Source organism: Ciconia boyciana, chromosome 4 (assembly GCF_034638445.1).
Source record: "Ciconia boyciana chromosome 4, ASM3463844v1, whole genome shotgun sequence".
Classification (NCBI taxonomy): domain Eukaryota; kingdom Metazoa; phylum Chordata; class Aves; order Ciconiiformes; family Ciconiidae; genus Ciconia; species Ciconia boyciana.
Genome location: NC_132937.1, coordinates 83,168,680 through 83,191,031, shown reverse-complemented (window position 1 = coordinate 83,191,031; position 22,352 = coordinate 83,168,680). Strand labels below are relative to the sequence as shown.

General features: G+C 41.2%; 1 protein-coding gene and 1 long non-coding RNA gene across 2 annotated transcripts in view; one reads left to right on the top strand and one right to left on the bottom strand.

The window, feature by feature from the left end:
• Window positions 1-1,599: 1,599 nt before the first annotated feature.
• On the bottom strand, window positions 1,600-21,937 carry LOC140651210 (uncharacterized). Its single transcript, XR_012042303.1, has 4 exons — window positions 21,784-21,937; window positions 21,413-21,532; window positions 3,281-3,392; window positions 1,600-2,681 (listed from the first exon to the last, which is right to left on the bottom strand). It is a non-coding gene; the product is annotated as an uncharacterized lncRNA (long non-coding RNA).
• SNX2 (sorting nexin 2) overlaps window positions 21,111-22,352 on the top strand; it is a 34,438-nt gene continuing 33,196 nt past the window's right edge. Inside the window, exon 1 of the mRNA XM_072860413.1 lies at window positions 21,111-21,266. Coding sequence (XP_072716514.1) covers window positions 21,159-21,266 — 108 coding nt within the window. The 5' untranslated portion in view covers window positions 21,111-21,158. The remainder of the gene's footprint in view (window positions 21,267-22,352) is intronic.

The window sequence follows — 22,352 nt, the reverse complement described above, 5'->3', positions numbered from 1 at the left end:
GATATTTATACAGAGTAAGATGGAACATGTATAAAGATACTAATCTTGTTAGGCAGCTCCATGTTTTAGATGTGGCCCAGTGTCTGAGCTCTCATCTTATCTGCAGGTCCTTTTGTTTAAATAATTAGTGTGGTTTATTGACATTATTAGGCTTGAATGACTTAGAAAGTTTAAAAGTATACATTCACCTCCTTCCACTGCACCCAAATTCCCTTTCAGTGTTTTCATAGCATATAAACAGTGCTATACTCCCTGGAAACCTCATTTAACTGTAGACAACCAGGATAAGTATATTATCGACACATGAGCAGATAACAGGATGTGGGCAACGTTTGGCAGGTGACCATCTAGTGACATGACAAATGTGCTGCTTTCATGCCAACTGCCATAAACGACCATGTATGCGCTGCCTTTTTATAATCCACAGGGCAGGTTACATAGATAGGACAGTTCAGAGATCTGTTCTTACGAAATATATATGCTGTAGGTAGTAACCATAGATTTATTTACTTAATGGGCTTACTTGCAGAAAGTCACTAACTCTTAACACACATACCAGCTTAGAATCAGAAAGTACTGTATGTGTACTCATTCAGCAGGCCCTACAGTACTCCTGTGGTAAATATCCCTTTGTTCCACCTATACTGTAATTTTTTTGCTTTAGTTCTGCTAATTAATATTCAGACAGTGCTTACTATTATTCTCCCAGGAAAGCACTGCATTATTTCATTTTGCCTGAACAGATCTTCCCTATTTGTTAACGTACTCTTTTCTCTTTGTGTTTTACAGGGCATTAATATGGTTTGCATGTGCTTGCCTGATCTCTTGATCTGAGGTCACAAAATTTCATAGTGCAAAATGCAGTCCAAGTCTTCTTCCTCATAAATGAAATGAAAGCAGAATATTTGACTCTGTAGTGCTTTCACAAATCAAAGGGTAAGTGAAGGATTTAGGATTCGCTCTGATAAAAAAATCTTACAGATAGTAAGAGTCAGGGATAAAGCCACATACAGCTAAAGCAAGTAAGGTAAGAAAAAAGTTGTGTATGCTCCCAGTTTTCACAACCTTTACTACCAGACACTTGGGATGCTGTTAAACAATAACAAGAAGCATCCGATTACTTCACCTTATGATGGTCTTGCAAGAACGAAAGGAGACTAGCTTCAATGCTACTAGAGTCATCCAGGCACTTCTGAATTCCCTAGTGAGCTGGGATCCAACCAGTTTAAGAAACGGGTCTCCCATATATCACATGGTAGATGTGGCAGGACACAGCCTACAGGTCCCTCCTGAGTCCCTTCTGTGTTTCGTAACTCTTAAAGCCATGCAAAGAGATGTCATGCTCAAAGAGTTGGAAAAATAAACCCAAACTGAGGTGAGAATGTGGCTGGGGAAAATCAGCTCATGAAAGCCAAATCTGACATTAGTTTTGGACTTCACTGAATTTATTTTTTGCACAATCATAACCTCAGCTGTTGCTCTGGGAATTACAATGTAATGTTTTTCTTCATAGCCTTTAGGCCATCAATTAATGAATTCTTGGAGATTGCTACTCTTTGTATAACATAAAATATATCAAGTTTATCTACTTTGCCATGGTGTCCTATAAGAGGATGACAGAGGTATTCTCCTAACTGAACTTTAATTCTAACATCAGTGAACTAAATCTTGATTCATAGGCACTGGTGGTGTAAATGTCCTGAGTATAGGCCATTTCAACTCACAGTGCTTCTTAGAGAAAAACTCACTAAAAATTATGATTCTAGCTGCTCTCTGATGAACTAGCTCATTACTTTCATCAGTGGAGCCTTAGACTCCTCTTCTCATCTTCATCTCTGTTTTAGCACATACATTAATAGACCTTTTGGGATGGATGTTGTGGAGACAGTATAAGACTGGTGAGAATCCTTTCCTAGCATCAAAGCTGGCTAACAGCTCTGAAACAGATCTACCTCCTAGGAATGACGGGAGGCCCTGCATATAAAGAGAATTCCTGTGAATTTTTTAAATCAGGGAAATACAAAACATTTTCATTTTTTCCAATTTGTCTCCAAGGACCTACATGCTTTCTTTCTTGTAACTATTGGAGTTCCCTGATACTGCAGCTCACTTTTCTTACCTACAGAAAAGAAAGGTACCTTGCATAAGTCCCAATATTTTGGGGGGATTTCCCAGGATCCTCACTGAAATGCATGGATGTCACCCACACAATGGCTCAGAGCAGATCAACATAGATCTTCCATTTATACGAGCAATTGTCACGTTGCAAGTTACTATATGTGCACTAAGCTCTCTCTTGTTCCCTGTTTTCAGGGCAAATGAATCTTTGCTATCAGTCATTCAGAAATACAAAATGCATCTCAACTATTTTAATTCTTTTTCTTGCAAATAGAGTATAAAATTAAACATAAAGGCCCAAGCCTAATGAGTTATGTTATAAATAACCCAGTGCTTGACATTTCTTCTTTGTGCCTAGACTTTTTTTTCTTCTTTTCCATTTTAAATCATGATTTATAAACTGGAGTTTCACAATCCAGCTGCTAGCCTTGGGGATCCATTCCAGAACAACACTGGAAAGGACGGCAGGTCATCTGGAGCACAGGCTGTCATCGGTTCTCCCAGCTGGTCCCTAACCTGGCAATGGCACTAGCTGCAGAACAATGCAGATGTAGTGATAATTACTGAAAGAGAGTAAGAGAGAAAAAAAAATCACAAAGGAGGTTGAAAACTGATTACAAAAAACTCTGCAAGAATTTACATTATTGAAAACCAACTTTTGTGTATCTAAACAGTTTTGGTAACACATGGATAGCCTGTACTGCATCATCATGGAGTTTAGAAAAATGGGATTCTATTCTCCAAGCAGTTTTCATTAATTTTAAAAAACATTCTGTTTTACAGAGTTATTTCCTGCCTTCAGGTTTACATTGAGTGTGTGAGCACCTTCCAAGAAACAAGTTGGATTTTTCACTGGGAGGATTTTTCCAACAGATCAGATTCCCGTAAGAAGTACCCAGATGGGAGGTCAGCCATGACTTTTGGCCTGGCTTTCAGTCACATTGCTGGCATCAGGTCCATACTGAAAGAGTGGAGAAGGGAATCTGATGTCCAGGGGAAACAACAAGCAGCTGCCAGAGAACCGAGGACGGGAAAGAGCTGCTTGGATGCAACACAGAGTAATCATTGTGTCCTTATGTGGCATGTCCAGATCACAACATAAATGCAATCAGAGTAGGGAAAAATGTACTGGGAAAGTCTTGAGATGATTATCAACAATTACCAGCATCATTTCTGTGCTTATTGCATTTCCATTTTCTTCAGTGGAAAGATACCGTGCTGCTGATGGCTCTTCTATAGCAAGTCGTTTCATTCAGTTCTCTTTGCACCATCATCTGTGAAGATAACAGAGGAAATAAGGGCAAAGGAAAGACAGAAGCTAGAAAGCAACAATTCTAGAAAAATAAGCTGTAAAATAGCACAAGGAGGAAAAGGAAAACAAAACACATAGTTAACAGAGCAAAATGCCAGAAGGCAGGCAGGGAGGATCATGATATTGTCCCAGGTTCTGTTTAGGCATGCAGTATTTTTCCCTCTACCTTGAAATTTTCATCTCAGCTTGTTCCAAAAATTAGAATGAAAAACAAAAGATTGTATGTTCTAAAAATGGATCTGTGGATTTTGTCAGATAGGAGACAGATGAGCATAAGGCAGTGGGATGAACCAGAAATTTCTTGAGGTCCATTCCAACTCCATCTCCTACGATCCCATGATAAGGCAGAAAGTTATCACAGACAGATACGTAACTGACAAAAATAACTGATCGGGTTGAACAAATGTGAGAGACAAGATCATTTTTTTAAAGAATTCTTAAGAAAATACTGTATACAGGATTTATATTGTGACAGAATGGTCTAAGTGATTTTAGTTTATGTTTCAGGATTACTATCTTGCTTCACGTGAATTGGAGCACTTGTTTGTGTTGGATGCTTCCCTTTTAAAAAATCCCCTGTGGCTTCTTTTTCAGATATAAATAAAGTTGAAAAAAATATGTGAAGTGTGGATGAAGGAGGAAAAACAACAGATCCAGACTCCCTGGTACCATTCAGTGGCAGCAGATGCCAAACATAACAAATAAGTTTTACACAAGCTTTACACACTAGTCACCTTTTTCAAGAAAACTCTGAGGCAAGAAAAAATGAGAGTTTAATTCTGCACCTCTTGATAAGCCCTTTTCAACACTCCATAAAACATGGGTTTCTCCAATGCAATGAGAGAATCCAGTGCTTGTTCTTGCATTTATGGCTACGGTCTAAAACTGAGCAAAAGGAATCAGTCTACAGAAGCTGTGTAGGTCCAGAGGTAACAGATGCCACCCTGCAACCTAGAAGAAAGAAAGTGACCCAATCTGCTCCCCTGTTCTGACTAAGATCACTTATACATAGACCATGCTTGAAAGACATTGTTCAGACTACTGTGTAGTGTCTCATGAAAGAGTTGATCCACACATAATCAACTCCACATGTATTAGAAAGTTTTCTTATTATCTGCCCAAAACTTTCTCATACGCAAATAAGCCTTTACTTCTTGCCATATTGTGAAGGAAATGCAGAATGGTTCACCGTCACTTTTCTTTACACCATTCTTTAGAACTTCCCATATGTTAAAATCGTATCACATCCCTCATTGTTTTCTCAGCTTTTCCTCACAGATCATGTTATCTAACCTCTTATCCTTCTTGTTGCTGTCCATTTTAGTTTGTCTACATTTTTCTTATTGTGCTCTGCAGACGCAATATTCTTGACCTGGGTCCTGAGCATTGAGTTGAGTAAAAAAAAAAAAACCAATCTGTCTCTCATGCCTTACATAAAATGCTCCTGTTAATATTCCCAGAATGAAAATCCCTGTTTTGCAGGTGATGCCCTCAGGATCAGCTTGTGGTCTGCTCTACGCTCTCAGTTTCCTGATGCAGTTTTGTTTCCTCACCGGTTAGTCCTTGTTTTCTATTTGTGCATTTCATATTTGCTTCCTGGATGTGATATACTCATTTTTTTCAAATTCTAATGGACAATTCTCAAGTTCTTTAATTTCAGAATTTAATTGTCTTTCAGCTCTTCTCACTTATCTATAAAGCATCTACAAATTTTTTAAGTCTGAATCTGTTTCATCAACTAAATCACGATTGAAAGGACTGACCTGGAAGAGATACCTGTGGTATCAGCTTACAATGTCTTTGCATATTGGCTATGAAGCACTGACTATTTCTTTTTGATATGGCTTGTTGACTGCCTGTTGTGGTAGATGGATGACACAACAACTTGCTGCCACTTCCCATCACTTTCAGATAGCTTCTCTGGGAAGCAGATGTGTCTTTGAAAATGCATATTACAGTAATTACTCAAAGCTATCAAGTGAAATGTTTTTTCTAAAGACAACAAACTACTTAGGGTTGCCAGTCGCTGATGTGCAATGGCTTTGATTGAGTAGATGAGCATTTGTCAATATTGCAAGCCATTTTTTATTCCTTTTTTGTTCATATATTCCCCATCTTCTCAGATGGACAATGTGTGAAGCATTTTTTATCCAGCTAACTGGTGCATAGGTTTTATGATGCTTTTCTGGTGCACATCTCTGTGACTTTTATGACTGAATTTGGTACCCACTTCGTAAAGAAGCATGAAGACAGGCTCCCGTCACATCACTTTCACAGTAAGTTTTGATGCACATAGTTCTCTACCAATGTAGCTACTTAACCTAGAGAAATGGTAGTCCCTGGACAGTTGAGGTTTGAAGTTAGCCACCAGAGGGAGTCTACCTAGCTCCAAATGTAACACAAAATACTCTGTGATCTCACAAGAAAAGGACTATTTTAGACCATAAATTTTAAAAGAAAGTCTGAGAATATGGAAATGAGGACATGAGTGGCAACCTTGAAGTATGTTCTGGGTATAAACTGTTTCCAAGTGTAGTTTAAACACCTGTATTAGAAAAGGAAGTCTCTTAATTTACTGAATTCATAAAGTAACATGCTGCTTATGCCACCTTTGACATGTCTGGGAAAAATGAAATCCAATGCATTGTTTTTCTTTGAGGAAGAAAAAATACAAAATCCTTTGACTGAGACCAAAGAATTTTTCCAGAAGTAACATGCTCATCTAAAATAATAGGTTCCATGTCAACATACTGGCTTAGCAAAGAGAAATATATTCTTGGCAATAGTTTAGAGTTGTCATAAGAGAACAAAAAGCTCACTAGTCCAAAATAGCATTAGCTTCATTGTTTTATACTTCTGGTTAAATAACAGTATGGGAATTTCCTAAGGCTGATGGTTTATGTTCATGATTTTTTAAGAGAAGTGGCTTCTAAATAACATTTGCTCTCTAAACCAGAAAACCCACAATGCATTCCCATCATACTGAAGTCATAATTACAAATCCACTAATGTTTTCCATTTGATTTAATTTGGATATTCTAATGCTTGGATCTAATAAGCAGTACAATGTCACCATTTAAGTTTTTCATCCATCAGAACCTCAGAGAAGACTTTAATTTCCTCCATGTTTTAAAAGGCTTAAGTAAAAATGTACAAGCCCCTGAAAAAAAATTTAAAGGAATTTATCCCATGTAATATTCAAATGGGTTACACTAAACATGATCTTGACTCAGTATGCATAAATTGCTTAGATCATACTGAAAAATGATCTATATTAAATACTTTTAATTCTACCCTGAATCCCACATTGTCTCAGGGCATGCGGAAAAACTAAGCAAATGGCCATGCCTTTATATACCTGCCTATGTTCTCATTGCCAGCTTTCAAGGTACCTCCTGAATGCTCCAGCTGAATGCTCCTCAGTATGCCACAAATACAGGGGAGAGGATACACAGTGCCTCAAGATACACCACCCTCCCTCAGACCCCCCCCTCCGCTGTAGCCAGTGAAAGGATGTAAGGACCACTGCTAGACACAGTAAGGACCACAGCCTGGAGGGGGAAGAGTGCTGAGAAGGGGTTGGATCCAGTTCTTTGAGAGATATTCAGTGTTCCTCATCCTTTCTCCATGACCAGTCGGTGCCTGGACCTGGCAACCTGTATCAGACAGCACAGCAAACATCTGTCTTCACAGATTCCTGCTGCCTAAACAGCTGTGCAAAAGCATTGGCGCCAGCACTGTGCTTGCATTTCTCCCAGTCCTCCCAGTCTTCACCAGTTCTTCAGATAATGTTGCCTCTGGGAAAAGCCCTGCTGCATGAGCAGCCTGCTCCAGAAAAAGGATGTGCCAGCATAATTTTTTCAGCCCTTCCTTGATGAATAGGTACACAGAAGTCAGCCTGGCATGCAGACTGGCCCGATGACAGTAAATGCTGGGGCACATACCAGGGTCACAAAATGCATAAACAGTAGCTGCCAGATGTATACTCCTGTTAACATGCTGTCAGGGACAGCGGTGATGGTGGGGACCATGCAGACTGCCCCAAAGTCTGTTTCTGGACCACCCACCTACAGGCACTTGCACCCTCTCCTGCGGGGGCAGACCGTGTCCTTTCGCTGCACAGGATGTGCTTCATCCTCTCCTGCTCCACGATACCAGCCCTGTCATCCAGGGAGGGGATGGGACATCTCCTCTGCTCTGGACAGCATTGACGAGGCAGCTGCTTACTCTGGTTGTGACTCCTACTGCACTGACAGCCCCAAGTGGATTTATTCCTTGATGGAGGCAGGCACCTTCCCAGCAGATGCCTGTCACTAGCACGGCAGTGTGCACTTTTAGGAAATCTCTGGAGTGTTTAGGTAAAAGCCAAAGAACAACTAAAGCTCAACTCATACAGGTACGCAAGTGTCTTCAATCTTGCTTTTGACTCTTTTGATCTCATTAGGAAACAGGTACCTCAATGATCTTGGGTACATGAGGTAAATTTTTAGATAACTAAAAGCATGCAGACCATTGCCGGTCTCACTGCACGCCTGTGCAATTCAGAGTTGGATGCTCTGCCTTTCTATCTATGCTGCTGACAAAACTTAGCCAAATGTAGGAACAGAGAAATCACCACAACAAAGCAGAACTATGGTCCTATCTCAACCACTAAAAAATTTCTCCTCCCACATAATAAAATGCATATAGGGTAAGTCTTCCACACGTCAAGAAGCAGATCATTTCTATTTTAAAACATGAAGATTAATTAACCTTATAAATATTTAACTTAGTTTAACTACAGGTGACACTGCACCATATGAAATGTCTAAGCCTTTCTCAAGGTTTGAACCACCATGTCTACATTCAGATTCTTGTACTGAACCAGATTTATTTACTTTTTATAGATCAAAAAATACTGCAACTGAATAATAGTTCAATCATTGGATATGACAAAATAAATATTCTCTAAACATGAAACTTAGTTCTTAACTATTGTTCCAAAACCATCATGTTTTCTTCACCACTTCTCACACGTGCTATTCATTACTTATTTGCCATGCAAGACCTATTTAATATTTTTAGTCCTGTGTTTCTGTCACCAAGTACGTGGGAGTTGTTTCCAGGCCACCTGGGACAAAATCAGCCAGGCTTGTTCAGACTGCAAACCCAGCTGGATCCTGCCTGGGCTGGCAAAATCACTTCTGGCTGCTCATCTCAGCTGGTCAGTTGGAGGACCAGTGCAGCAATAACCTCCCATAGGACAGGGCAACAAAAAGCAGAGCACATTCGCATCCTCTGCTAGCACAGAGGGAACTGGGCCAGACTTTTGGGAAGAGCCAGGTGACCCATCTGCACAGAGCAGGTACTGCTCCCAGCCCACACCTTGAACTGCCCGTTGCCACCAAGCAGTTCCCAGCATGTTGATCTTACTGGTTTGGCTGTTCATCTGATGCCTTCTGACAGCAATCGCTCCCACCAGCACCGCAGGCAGGTCCACTGCAGTGAGCAGTCAGCAACTATGGACAGCCAGGTGAGCAGCTGCGAAAATGTAGCTTTGAAACACCACAAATCTGAACATCTTTTGAAAACAAATGCTTCAAAACAGCACATATTTTGTAGAAACTGAATTGGTTTATGAAGAGGAAGGTGGGTATGTTTGTTGGAGGAAATTATTCAAAATAATTCAAAGAGCTCAAGTATCTTGAAATAATTAATTCCATGGACTGCTTGTGTTTGTTGTTCTGGACAAATCAGCTTGTCAGCTGTTTACGATCTATATTCCTAGCATCAGGCAGGAAGTGGGAGACTGCTCTTTCTTGTTCCATGTTAATCTGTAGAACTGCAAACAAGAAGGAGGAACTGAGATACCGGTCCACTGTCCTTATATTAATGTGCCAGTATACTAGCAGCCACAGGAAGAGAACTTAGTGATCTCCAGGACAAACAAACTTTTTTTGTTATACACTAAAAAATTTGCTTCCCAAACTTTTGACTGATATATATATATACACACTGATATATATATATACACACACTGATAGATAGATATATAGTCTGTATATAGAGAGAGAATATATAGATAGATAGAGAGTATTTATAGAGAGACTATAGTCTATATAGAGGAGAGAGAGAGAGTACGGAGTATATATATAGTCTTATATATTATATATATACACTAGATATCTATATATATAAATACTCTATCTATATACAGTGATATATATATACTCTATCTCCCCACACTTCCACTCTCTATGTATTGTTTTATAGTGGCTTTTTCCATGTAGATCTACATATTTTGTATCTAAAAGATCAAAGTCAAAATAGCTAAAAGATAGCTTGTGTCAAAGAGGACATCCACCTGAGTTGCCCAAGGTAAATGCCAAGGTAAGACTTGCTATAGGTTTCCTGTATGGTCAATAGAAAGAGATAAGGGAGATAAGTGGGCGTGATCTAGAGTAAATTGGAATTGCTCTCTGAAGGTGTGTATCTCCTGCCAGCTAAACAGGGAACGTAGAAATGATGATGCTTACATTAGAAGCAAGTTAATATCACACTTAAAATTAGGTAAGACAAAGCTCTTTACAATCTGTCTTTTATCTGAAAGGGAAAACGTGCCTAGGATAGAAAGTCCCTCCTTACGGGAGTGCTAGGTTTTTTAAGGAGGACTGGTTAGGTGAAGTTAAAACAATCCCACCATGGGAATGCCATCCCCATCCCACTCAGGGATGCTCATGCAGAATTTCATTAGTATCACTTTAGGTTCATACTAAATTTATCCTGAACAGGTTCAGTGATTTCACTAATTAACTTACTGGCAGAATCATATTTGTAACCTACAGTATTGAAATGAGATGCTTGATGCTCTGGTTTTTGACATACACAACACTAGGTTAATAAAAGCAAAGAAAATATGCTGTAGGATACAACATAAACTAGATAAATAGAAGATTAGAAAAGCACATGCACTTTTCTGTAGTTAAATTTCTAGTTTATGCAGATCAAGCACTCAAAAAATCCCTTCTAAGACATCAAGTGAATCTCAACGGTTTGTTTCTGAAGCTCCCATCTCTATCAATGGATTCCTCACTATTTTATGACTCCATGCTCCTCTAAGGACTTCCCCGAGCTCTTGAAGCAGTTTTCTTATGAAGAAATTTGAAATTGTGATTATTAACTTCTTTAGACAATATGTTGATTGCTTTCTCAATGCTCTTGAGAGTTTAGCTTTTTTTCTTACTCTGTGTTTAGCATCTGTTATCACTTGAAGCAACAACTTGAAGGAAATAGATTTTCCAAGCCCGAACTTACGCCTCCACAGGATAAGTTTAGCTGGAGCATAGTGAAATAAAATTTGTCAAAGAAGGACAATGTTGTAAAGCCAGATTTTGGCTTAACATATCTGAAAATATCCTAAAGAAAAACAAATATATGCATTAGATACAGTATTGGCTCTAGTGGCAACAGTGTCAGACTCTTCTTCTGCACTGCTGTTCAGTGGCTATTTGCAAGCTTTCCTGTTACTTATTGGGAAAGCCATAATCAACATTAAATTGATAAACTAATTGTTATAACGGCCAGAGACAGTGCTATTTGGTGGAAATCGATTATGTTAGAAGTTTTTCATTTTTCCTACTTATCTTTTGCCTGGCCTGGCTATAATGTAGACAGATGCCCCAAGTCAGTTTACAGCAAAATTGTAAATGATGCAAATTACAGCTGCATTTGGGCTGTGGAACTTTGAAATAAAGCAAATACTTGTTCATGCATACTGACTGTGCAATTTTCAGTGAAAAACTGCTTTCACATGCCCTTATCTTATATGTTCACAAAGTGAGAAAAAAATCTCAGTGGATTGTAGATTTTGCTCTGAAAAAAATGACTGGAGACATTTGAAACAACTTTTTCTGGCGTCTAGCTCTCTTAATCCATGCAAATGCAAACATTTTGAGAGATATTTTTAAGTCTGAGTGCGTTTTTTGTTTTCTTTAATTTTAGGACTCTGTTTTTTTTAAAACAGCAGCAGTACATGTGCCAGTGTGTCTGGAGGGGAGGGAAATAATTTTTTCTCAGACTAATTTTGGATTGAGTATTATTAATAGTATTTTGAGTCAGGTTAATTCTACAGCCACTTTATAATTTTTATGATGATAAATACCATAATCAGCCAACAAGCCACATTTAAGATTAAGGCTCAATAACTTAGAGAGTTTATGCATATGCTTTGCTGCGTGAGATTTTCTCACCTAACTGCAGTTGCCCTAAAGTCAAGCATCTATCTATGTATTTGTATAAGCATCCTCTCTAGGCAATGGAAATAGGCACTCATCAGGCAATCCATCCCAGCATGACAGTTAAAGACAGGCAGGATTCTAGAGAAAGCATCTTTTCGTTTGACTGTCTCCTTTTGTAGCCTACAAATTAAGCTGAATAGCTTAGACTAGATTCCTGCCTTTTAGCCAGCTAAAGTTATGAGGGGTAAATTGTACCCAAAATGCATATGAATATGCTAAGGGAGAATTGAAGTGCAAGGTTTTGGAGCTATGTGTTGGATATGCACTTTCTTAAAATTCCAACAGTGGTCTCGGAGAGCAGATTTCCATTCTCTTACTTTCTGCTTGAAAATCAAAGCGAATTACCTCAAAACAACACACAGAGCAAGCTGAGAAGGGCAAACTATTTTCAAGCGCTGAACACCTATATAAGAGCAGATGCAACACCTCCCTCCTTTTGCACATGTGTAATTGCAGCAGAGGAATGGATGGAACCCAAAATGCTGACCCCCCCACAAGAGGGAGTTGCCCTCTTGGCAACTCCCTAGCAATGGCTTCAAAGTCATGAGACCATACAAAATACATTGTCTCCAGTGTCTGGAGTATAAATAACAAATATTGTTCCTTATCAATCCCAAAGAACTAGTTGCAATGTCGCCCTTGCCTTTTATGCACATTTTATAAATGGATGAATTAGTTTAATTCAGCCCTATAGTTTAACGTTTTAAGAATGCAGATCTTCTGTCAGAAAAATCCTGTGATCAGTAAAACCTGTGTTTGTTCCTACGGTAACAACTGAAAACTCTCAGCCACCTTAGGTTATTGCAAGGCCCCCATCACTGTGATCCCACAGCACGGGAGTAGGCTGCTGTATGTAAGTATCACAGCCTCTGCTTTGTGCCAAGCAAGCAGGAAAATAAGCTTCCTTCCCACAGGCTCAAGACTTGGCAGAACAATACGGTGCTCCCAAGGTTTTTGTTTATGGTGGTGAACTGGAGAGGCGATTACACCAATTTTTGCTGCATGTCACTTCCATTTTCTTCCATACTGCCATCTTCTCTACCTTCAAGCTTTTGCCATGATTCTCTGTAAGTTTCTCACACGTGCAAAAAGCTTCCTCTTCATTCACATTCTCCCCTACTCCCTCCTCAAATCTTATAAACTAAGATTAGCTTGAGAATTGTAACTCTTTGAAAGAGAAAGACCATATAAACTTTCTTTGCCTACCAAGTGATAACACAAAACTATTCTGAGTTCTCACCTTACTAAGTCCTACACTAGATGGAGATAGTACTGCTGGCTGAAAGACATACACTGAGATGCAGCTCTGGTTACAGGATTTTTTTAACAAAGTGTGTGCTTTCAGCAGGTGATTTTTTTTTTTCATCTAAAAATGGACACTTGGAAATGGATTGCTGTTTTTTTTCCCCAAAACTGTTTTCATTATGGTTCTGACTCTAATGTTCTCACTAGATTAATTTTTCCCTGGAGAAATGAGATAAAAATAAATGGTAATGTTAAATTCTCCCCTGGTGAAGCAGTGATGGTAAGAGTTAGGAGGCATTTCTGAGCAGTTCCTAATGCAGTACCAGAAACTAGCTGCAGAAAAAGAGGATCACTTCTGACCCTGTCTCCCAGATGAGGAAAAGAAAATGGTCTACAGTTGAAGAAACTTGGAATCCGTTTAAAAAAAATTGCATAATAGCTACATGAAACCTTTTATCTGACCGGAGGGATTTTCAAATGGTAACTCTTGATATGCCACACAGGGATGGCACCAACAGAGACTGTGCACTTATTCATCTCTGACACTGTGCCGAAGGTCCTGCCTCCTTCCCCGCACTGTTCTGTTTTTCTAGGTACCCTTGTATTGTCCAGTTTTGGATGAAAGAATGAAAACAACTCAAAACATCAATATAAACAGATAGCTCTAAAAAAGTAGTCAGAGAATATGCACTGAAATGGATTGCTATAAATATCACTCAGACAGCAGCTAAGATTGCATATGAATCTTTAAGCAGACTGATCGCTTCTAATGCTCCTATATCTAACTGAACATCCTAGCAAGTTAGAGAATAGTAAAAAATGGATGTTGACTTTATTGATTTGTCATCAAAAATCTCATAACAATTTATCCCTCATAAAATGAGTTAAAATTGACTAATAAAATGCTGCAAACGTTCATATCTCATATGGTACCAGCTGCAGACCTTACATGATTTCCCTACATTCTCTGAAAGTAGAAAAGCAGGTCAAGACAGGTTTATATTTATAGACATGTATGAAATTGACTTAGTCATGGACCATGGGCTTGCAGTTACATGACCCAAAAATTTTACTGGGCTGTAGTTGAACAAATGATTACTCAGCATTTAGGAACCTTAGCTCTCTTTCATGTGATTAAGACTATGCTTCTCTCTGTGGCTATAAGCAGATGCTTGAAGAAGAGTTAGCTTCTGGCAAGTGCCTATGATGCTTCTTACAAGTATTGTCCCACCTCCAATCATTCTGGGGCTTTTTACACGCATGGGTTTTACTTTGGCAAGGCATGCCTCAGGTCTACCACCTGCTAACATCATCCTTACATTTGTTTTCAGCATGACTCCTGTATTGGGACACAACTCCTTATGAGCTTTGAGAGACAGCAGTCACAGAATCACAGAATCACAGAATCGTATAGGTTGGAAAAGGCCTTTAAGATCATCGAGTCCAACCATAAACCTAACACTACCAAGACCACCACTACACCATGTCCCTAAGCACCTCATCCAAACGTCTTTTAAATACCTCCAGGGATGGCAACTCAACCACTTCCCTGGGCAGCCTGTTCCAATGCTTGACAACCCTTTCAGTGAAGTAAAATTTCCTAATATCCAGTCTAAACCTCCCCTGGTGCAACTTGAGGCCATTTCCTCTCATCCTATCACTTGTTACCTGGGAGAAGAGACCGACCCCCACCTCTCTACACCCTCCTTTCAGGTAGTTGTAGAGAGCGATAAGGTCTCCCCTCAGCCTCCTTTTCTCCAGGCTAAACAACCCCAGTTCTCTCAGCCGCTCCTCATCAGACTTGTGCTCTAGACCCTTCACCAGCTTCGTTGCCCTTCTCTGGACACGCTCCAGCACCTCAATGTCTCTCTTGTAGTGAGGGGCCCAACACTGAACACAGGATTTGAGGTGCGGAATGGGTGGCTGAAGTGAATGGGTGTGAATGGGTCAGTGGCAGTCAGTGAATGGGTGACTGAAGCCCAAAGCACATCAGGATATCTCAGCGGTTGCTGTGTGTCTCTCATCAAGTTGCAATGGCCCGGTTTAGATTTAGGGCTAGTAGCGCCAAAATAAAAACAAAGCTTTGCTGGAAGGCATTCTCTCTCTTGTAAAGAGTAAGCAGTGGAGGACAGTCCCAATAGCAGATAAATGCATATCACAGTAACCAATGTTTCTTGCTTAGTTCTCACCTGCCATTAGTACTTATGAAGATGGAAAAAATTACTAGTCTTCTACACCATCTTACTATTGTAACAGTGTAAACATACCCAGCTAATGCTACTAGAGCTTTATATTTTAATATACTGCAATATTCGATGAACTGGGGAACAGACATTCCCACTCCATTAATTGATTGAGGGCAGTACCTGTGACTAACTTCACAGGCAAATGAAGTGTCTAACTGGTAAAAGAACCGGTCTCTTTCACATATATAAATATTATTTTTCTCTAATAAATGAAAACACTGACCACTCACTGGCAAAGAATAAAATAAAGATGGCAGAACAAATTAATTTTTTGTAAAATATGCAGTTAAATACCCAAATGGAAAGATGGCATATGTTTCACAGAAGAACAGTCATCATGATCTGAAGTGTAATGTTCATTTGGCTGACTGGATGAGTGGGCACATGTGTCAAATGCACACATTTTGTAAATATTTGTGTTTTGTAATTTTTCTTAGGAAGGCTGGCTTACTGCAGAGCTTTACTGCTGTGTGCAAGCACAGGCACTACACAATAGCACATTATTCCTTTTTTAGTATTTTATAAATGGGAAAAATCAAATCTCCAAAATTCATCTACTCTAGTTCTAAGCACTCTGGTGGTTGTTGTTCCCTAACTGCACTTAGCCATTTTCTTACAATATCTCTTAGTGAGGAAACATTCCTTCCGTATTTCTTAAACATTTATCTTTTATGACATTTTCATAAAGAAGCTAATGAAATATTATATGTTAATCTAATATAGAGTAGGTACAAAACTGGTTAGAAAACAGTCAAAGACTATTTTTCAGTGATTACCATTTTTATGGAAGGATGCATTGAATGAAAGATGACAGTAGTCTACCATAGGCCTGATATGATTTAATATTCTCATCAGTGATGGAACAGAGAGAATGCATATTTTATTTGCAAGTGATACCAAACAGCTGTAGCATAGCAAGAGAATTCAAAATGGTCAAAACAGATTGGAGTAAATGTCAGTAAAAAGAAAGACAACATTCAGCGGGGAATGTGAGATTTTACTCCAAAGTCTGACTAAACCACTTCACAGAAACAAAATGAGGCCAGTATCAGTTCTAAATATGATCACAAACTGAATGAACCCAAACACTGCCATGCTGCTACAAACTCATACTGTATAACTGACAGGACAGCAATAGAGTTTTAGGTTAGGCATGACAAATATCTTTCCTGGTGCTAGACAGCAAAGCACTAAAGCAGCTTGCCTGCAGAGGTTTTGGGGTCTTCATCATTGCAGATGTTTAAGAAAAGGTTTGACAAACATTTTCCAGCAAACGGACTAGATAACCTCCTGTGGCTCTCTGCAAACCCAGACCACAGGGGCTGACCTTGAGCCTGTATAACTCACTATCACTCTCTCCAAAACAACTTTTTCTTAGTCTTTAAGTTTCATTGATATTTCAGTTGTTAAAATGACATGATATTGCAGTGGCTATTACATTAGCACAATAATAAGATAGAGTTGGTGAAGTCTGACACAAAGAAGTTACAAAAATCTGACCTATTTGATTACAAAACCTTGAATCACATTGCTTAGAACTTCATCATCTTTATTTTGCATCTAATTTAATCGGTTTTGGACAGATGGACAGAGGTATATCCAAGCAAAGTAATAAACGGTATACTGCCCATAGCCAAATAACTTGTTGTAACTATTTCAACGCTTCAGCACATCTGCGGCCTGAACTAGGGAAATGACACAGAGCCCTCACACTGTTGTATTGGTCCTTTTAAAAGCCATTTAAAATTGACAAGATTATACTCCTCAGAGAAACATGTTTCTGCATGATAAAAGGAAGTTTTTTATTGCATAACAACTCCCAAGAGTGTTTATGCAGAAGACATTTTTGATTTCCATATCTCCTCTGAAGGGCTGCACTGCAAAGGCTCGCAGAGCCCACAGATGATGTGGGCAGAAGCAGGAGAGGTACGGTGAAAGTTTTGTGCAGCAGATCTATTGACCTGGAGGAACTGCTGGCTGGTGGGCCAAACCCAGAAATGACCATTTTTGGAGGGTTTTCAACTTCTCTCAAGGCCCATAAAGAAAGTATAGGACCTGACAAGGGCTGACAAAAGGAAAGGAAGGGACAGAATAGAGAAGGAAAGAAATAAAAGTCCACCCCTAAAAATGGGTGTAGGTAAGGCTAGTACTGTGATATTGAGGCTTGCTGCCTAGGTGAAGAAACTGTTGAAATATTAGGTATTCTAGAAAAAAACAAATCCTAGCTGCCTCAGGTTGGGCATCCAAATTAGTAAACACTTTAGGTTTTAATTTTTCAGTCTCTGCTCACTGCCTGTGTAATGGGCAACATACTCCCACAGGAATACTCTGAAGATAAAATTCATCAGTGCCTGTGAAGCGCTCAGATTTGGTAGTGATGAGCCTCAGAGAAAAGCTCGTGAGGAAATGAATCTTTTTGTCTTCACAGTAGGGTTGGAACTGCTTATAATAAATGAGTACAGAGCTAACTTAGGAAACAATAAGGAAAAACAGTGTCTGTAACCGTGCAGTCAATGCTCCTTGGGAAGAGGGCTCCTATAGAAATGTTAGGATGTAACCAGGTAATTAAAGCAGGCACAGCATGTATACACAAAGGGCTAAAACAAGTTCCATGTGTAAACTTAGCCTTGATGTTTCTACTGTTCAAGTTCTTGACTTTGCAGCCTTAATATCCTTCTCACGTAGCATTACAGAGGTGGATTTATTGGCTGCAAAGGAAGGAGTGGCTGCAGTTTCCATTAGGATATGTGGGTAGCTTCCTCTCCTCTCCCTTAGATTCTGACTTAGTAGCATGAGGTAGAGTTGACAGCTATTATGTATTTGTTGAATGACACACATATTAATACCCACATTGACAGGGATGAGGCTTGTCTTTAAATTGAGGTTTTGTTTTTTGCAGTAACACATCACGATCTCATGTGTGATTGGCTTTTTGCAATCATCCTAAGTTTTCCTGCAGCATTAATGGTTTTCCAATTTATTTCCTTGATTGGTTTTCTCTATTTTGAATTATTTTTCTACCCAGATTTACTATTCACAGTTTTTCAAACTGAAATCTCAATTAGTTAAAAATCCAGGTCCTGTAGTTACCTTTGTATTACTCCTTGTCCCCTCTTCCACAAAAATATGCGTAATAGATTTCTGTGGCCACAGATATCAGAAGCATCGGAAAAGTAAGTAAAAAAACCCTATAAATACAATGTTACTTTGAATCACAGAAGCTAAACTCCTTACATACCTTTCGTAATGAGTGAAAAAAAAAAACAACACTACAACTGCCATCCTGTTTGCTCTTCATTTTATTCTGCTTCTGTAGCATACTCAGTTGATGTGATAGATGACTACTTCAAGGTATTTCAGGGACCTGATTTACAGTCTAGCCACATAAGTGTTAAAGACATGGATGTGAATCTTGATGAAGTCAGAAAACTAGTCAGTCTAGTGGAAAACTATTAAACACCTAAGTACTATGCTAGATTAGTACACTTGCCAGAAATCTAAAAAGTTTAATACATATCATATGATCTTTCTAATCACAGCAAATAAAATTATGGTGAGATATCTTAACATATAATGTCAAAGGACACAGAATTATTACTGAGGTGATTGAATCCTAATTTCTGGATAAAGCATGCACATGCCAGTTATTTGAAAAGCTTCCAGGAACAGCACAGCAGAACAGGAATACCACAAGAAATTGGAAAGGTAGTAAGGATGTAATGATGGTGCCATCCACAAAAATGTAGATGCCAGAGAAATGTACTTCTGGGTAGAAAATGTTTGCATATTTTGAATAGGGTTTTTTCAGTTTCTTATTCTGCATTTTTAAATCTTAAAAAGACCTTTGAATGTTATTTAAAGATATACTGAACAGAAATGGGCTGAGTTTAGGAATAGAGTAAAAATGTGAATAGATTATATTTCATCTCATAGTCACTGCAGACAGCCTAAGCGTCACTACTGTTCTTGTTTTGTACTGGAAAGGGAAACATGGATATGCTGGAAAATGTCACATCTCCATGAAACTTAAAAGTGCTATCCAACCTGGTAAATGACAAGCAAGTTATTACAGCTTCTAGTAACAGTGACATTATAGCTATGTTCGTCTCAAAATACATCTTTTACTAGACTAGCGGACAACTTCTTCTGTGCTGAGGAAATACGGGAAAGCTTGGCTGTTCCTTTTCCATCTACTTCTCTACATCTAAGAAGAGATATTGTCACTTTCGTTGGAACTTTTGTTCATAAATCTCCTCTATTTGATAACTTCTTTGTCATTTGCAATCAGAAACTTGGAGTTCCCGAGCTTCAACACAAATTTAGCTCTCCTGAGTGGGAGATGTACAAGGTCTCACTCAAAGCACTGAGGCATGAAATGCCCTCAGGTGTTGGCAGGGACAAGGGATATTCTCTCTTGACTCAGAAGTCCACATCTCTGAGGAGAGAGCTCTCCACAATTTCTTACATCTTGAGCTTGAGCAGCAGATAAAATTATGCATGGCACTTACCTGTTTCCAAGATAACATGGATTTCTGTTTACACATTTACTACTTTCTCATTATGTGATTGGGAACTGGCCAAAGGAAAACACTATGTAAGACCGTATTCTTTCTATTTAGTCTTTACTAGGCACTCTGCAAACACTAGAGAGGTGCCACCCTTGCCCCAAAGAGCTTATAGGCTGTAGAAACAGACTCATTCTTCCTACGTGAAGAGTGCTGTCTCCATTGGACGCAGTTCAGAAAGACACTTCAACACAGCAAACATTAACAAAGTCCTCACAACACACGAGCATGGTGAGTGGATGAAACCTGTACTTCATCAAGATGGAAAATCAACATACTTTTTAAAACTTGTTTTCAATATAGCAGAAACAACAATAACAGCTCAAGCTCAAATCAAGGATCCTTGGTAATGCTTACTATATAGACACCATTGACATCTGACTTGATCTTTTTCAAAATGAATATAGTAACTTAAAATTTTGGAAGCATTGATGTAATTTGTGAGCTAACTCACAAATGCGGGGGGGGGGGGGGGGAAGAAAAGCCATTTGGAAATAGTAACTTAGGGAATGGGCCTGCAAATACTTTATTTGCACGAGACGTTACTTTAGTGGTTGTGCATACTACTGCACCCGACTAAACGACTGCTCCACAAGAGTGGGGCATAACACTTCTAATCCTCACTCCCTAAGGAAGATCTCATCTTAAGCAGTGTAATGAGTGGAGTTTCCTCACAGAAAAACAGTTCTTAACGACTGACATGAAACAGAGAACAAAATTTCTTGAACTTCCTTCCAACTCCCTGGTGCAAGGCACGGTGGAGGGCTGCAACGGTGCAAGTGTCAGCCTCGCAGTACTGACTCCTCGCGCAAGGAACACAACGTGAAACGCCCCGCGATGTTTTAGAGGAAAAAAGCTGGGAACGGCAGGGTGAGGAGCGGGGGGGGAAAGGAGCTTCTCCTCCAGCGGGAGCTTTCCCCGGCTTCATTCCCGGCAGACACTTCACATCCAAGACGCAGGCTCACATCTACCTAAGGCTGCACCCACGCCACCCCGCTGCAAGCAGGGAGACGCCCGGGACACCCAGCTCTCCGCGCCGGGGCCGGGCGCCTAAAACCCAGACACGCGTGGACGCTGCCTTCGTGGGACGAAGACTTCGCGGGGTTCCGCGGCCAGCGACCGACTTCATGGAACTATTTCACGGCGGCACGGGCCCGGCCTGCCGGCTGGCCCCGCCGCCCCGCCGCCCCGCCCCGGTGCGCCGGGAAGGGGACCCCGCCGCGGCCGCCGCCACCCCCGCCCCCGCCCACCCCCGACCCGGCGGCGGTTGCGCGCGCTCGGGGCGGTGCACGCTCCCGCTGCCTCCCGGCCCCCTTCAGTCACGTGGCGGGAGGGGGCGGTGCGGCCGTCACGTGAGCGCGGGGGGCCGGGGCTGGCGGCCGGGCTGGAGGGGAAGATGGCGGCGGAGAGGGAGCCCCCGCCGCTGGGGGAGGCGCGGCCCGCCGACTTCGAGGAGCTGGAGGACGGCGAGGACCTCTTCACCAGCACCGTGTCCACCCTGGAGGTGAGAGCCCGCCCGCCACCGCGGGCCCCGACCCCCGCGGCCGGGCCAGCGCCCGCCGGGCCCTCCCCTCCCCTCCCCTCCCTTCCAGGCCGCCGGTGCCGCGCTCCTGACGGGGCCCCCCCGACCCCCCGGCCGCCGGCCCTTACCGGCCCGGCCCCCGGCTGCGGCCCGAGAGCGGCGGCTCCTCGGCGCTTCCCTCCCGGTGGGCGAGTGGCCTCGGCCCCGCGGGGGCTCGGTGGTTCGGTGGAAGACCCTGAGGTCTTCTCCTGCCAAAAGAAAACGAAAACTCTTTCTCCAAGTACCGCTGTGCCAGGTCGCCGCTTTCCCTCGTCTCACCCCCTTCATGTACTGCGGGGGTAATAAATACTTCCACCTTCCCTGGTCACACGACTCCAGTTTCGCTGGTCCTGTCCTCCCCCCGCCCCCGACTTTGCGTGGATTAATAGCAACCCATTTTCTTTGTTTGGCCTCCTTCCGAGGCTTCACCCCCTTCCAGTTCGCAAAAACTTGTGGAAACTTACTCCTCTCCAAGCCTTCTTCCGCCGGAGCCGGCGCAGTGCTCGGCTGCGGTGGCTCAGCGTCCTGACGCCGAGCGGCTGCGGGGACCCTGCCTGCCCAGCGCCGCCTGCGGCACTCGCCCCCCTCGCCTCCGAGCAGCAGGGGCAGTTACGGGCGACCGAAGGGAGGAGGCGTGCACGCAAGGCGTTATGAAACCTGCGGTTGTTCAGAGAAATCGGAGTCTGAAAGGTCTGGAAGCCGGTAGTGAATACATCTCTAAACTGTGCTTGCTTTCCATGTCAGGAGTCTAATACAAAAAAACCAAAACAACTGAATGCGTAAATAGGTCCTCGCTCTGAAAAATGCTTGCGTGTTCGTTCATTGTGGTGGGAGGTTTTCTTGCTGTGTTGTTGTGGTCCTGTTTCACCTGTGTGTTTTGCCAGTATCTTCTGGAAGAACTTTGTTCTTCCTGTACACAGTTGCCCATTTAAAAAGAAAATCGTTCCTGTTCCCCTTTTCCTGAGGAGTTTCCTGTCCCTGACCTTTACAGTAATAGGATCAGTTCATGTTTCTCTGTTTTACTCTGGC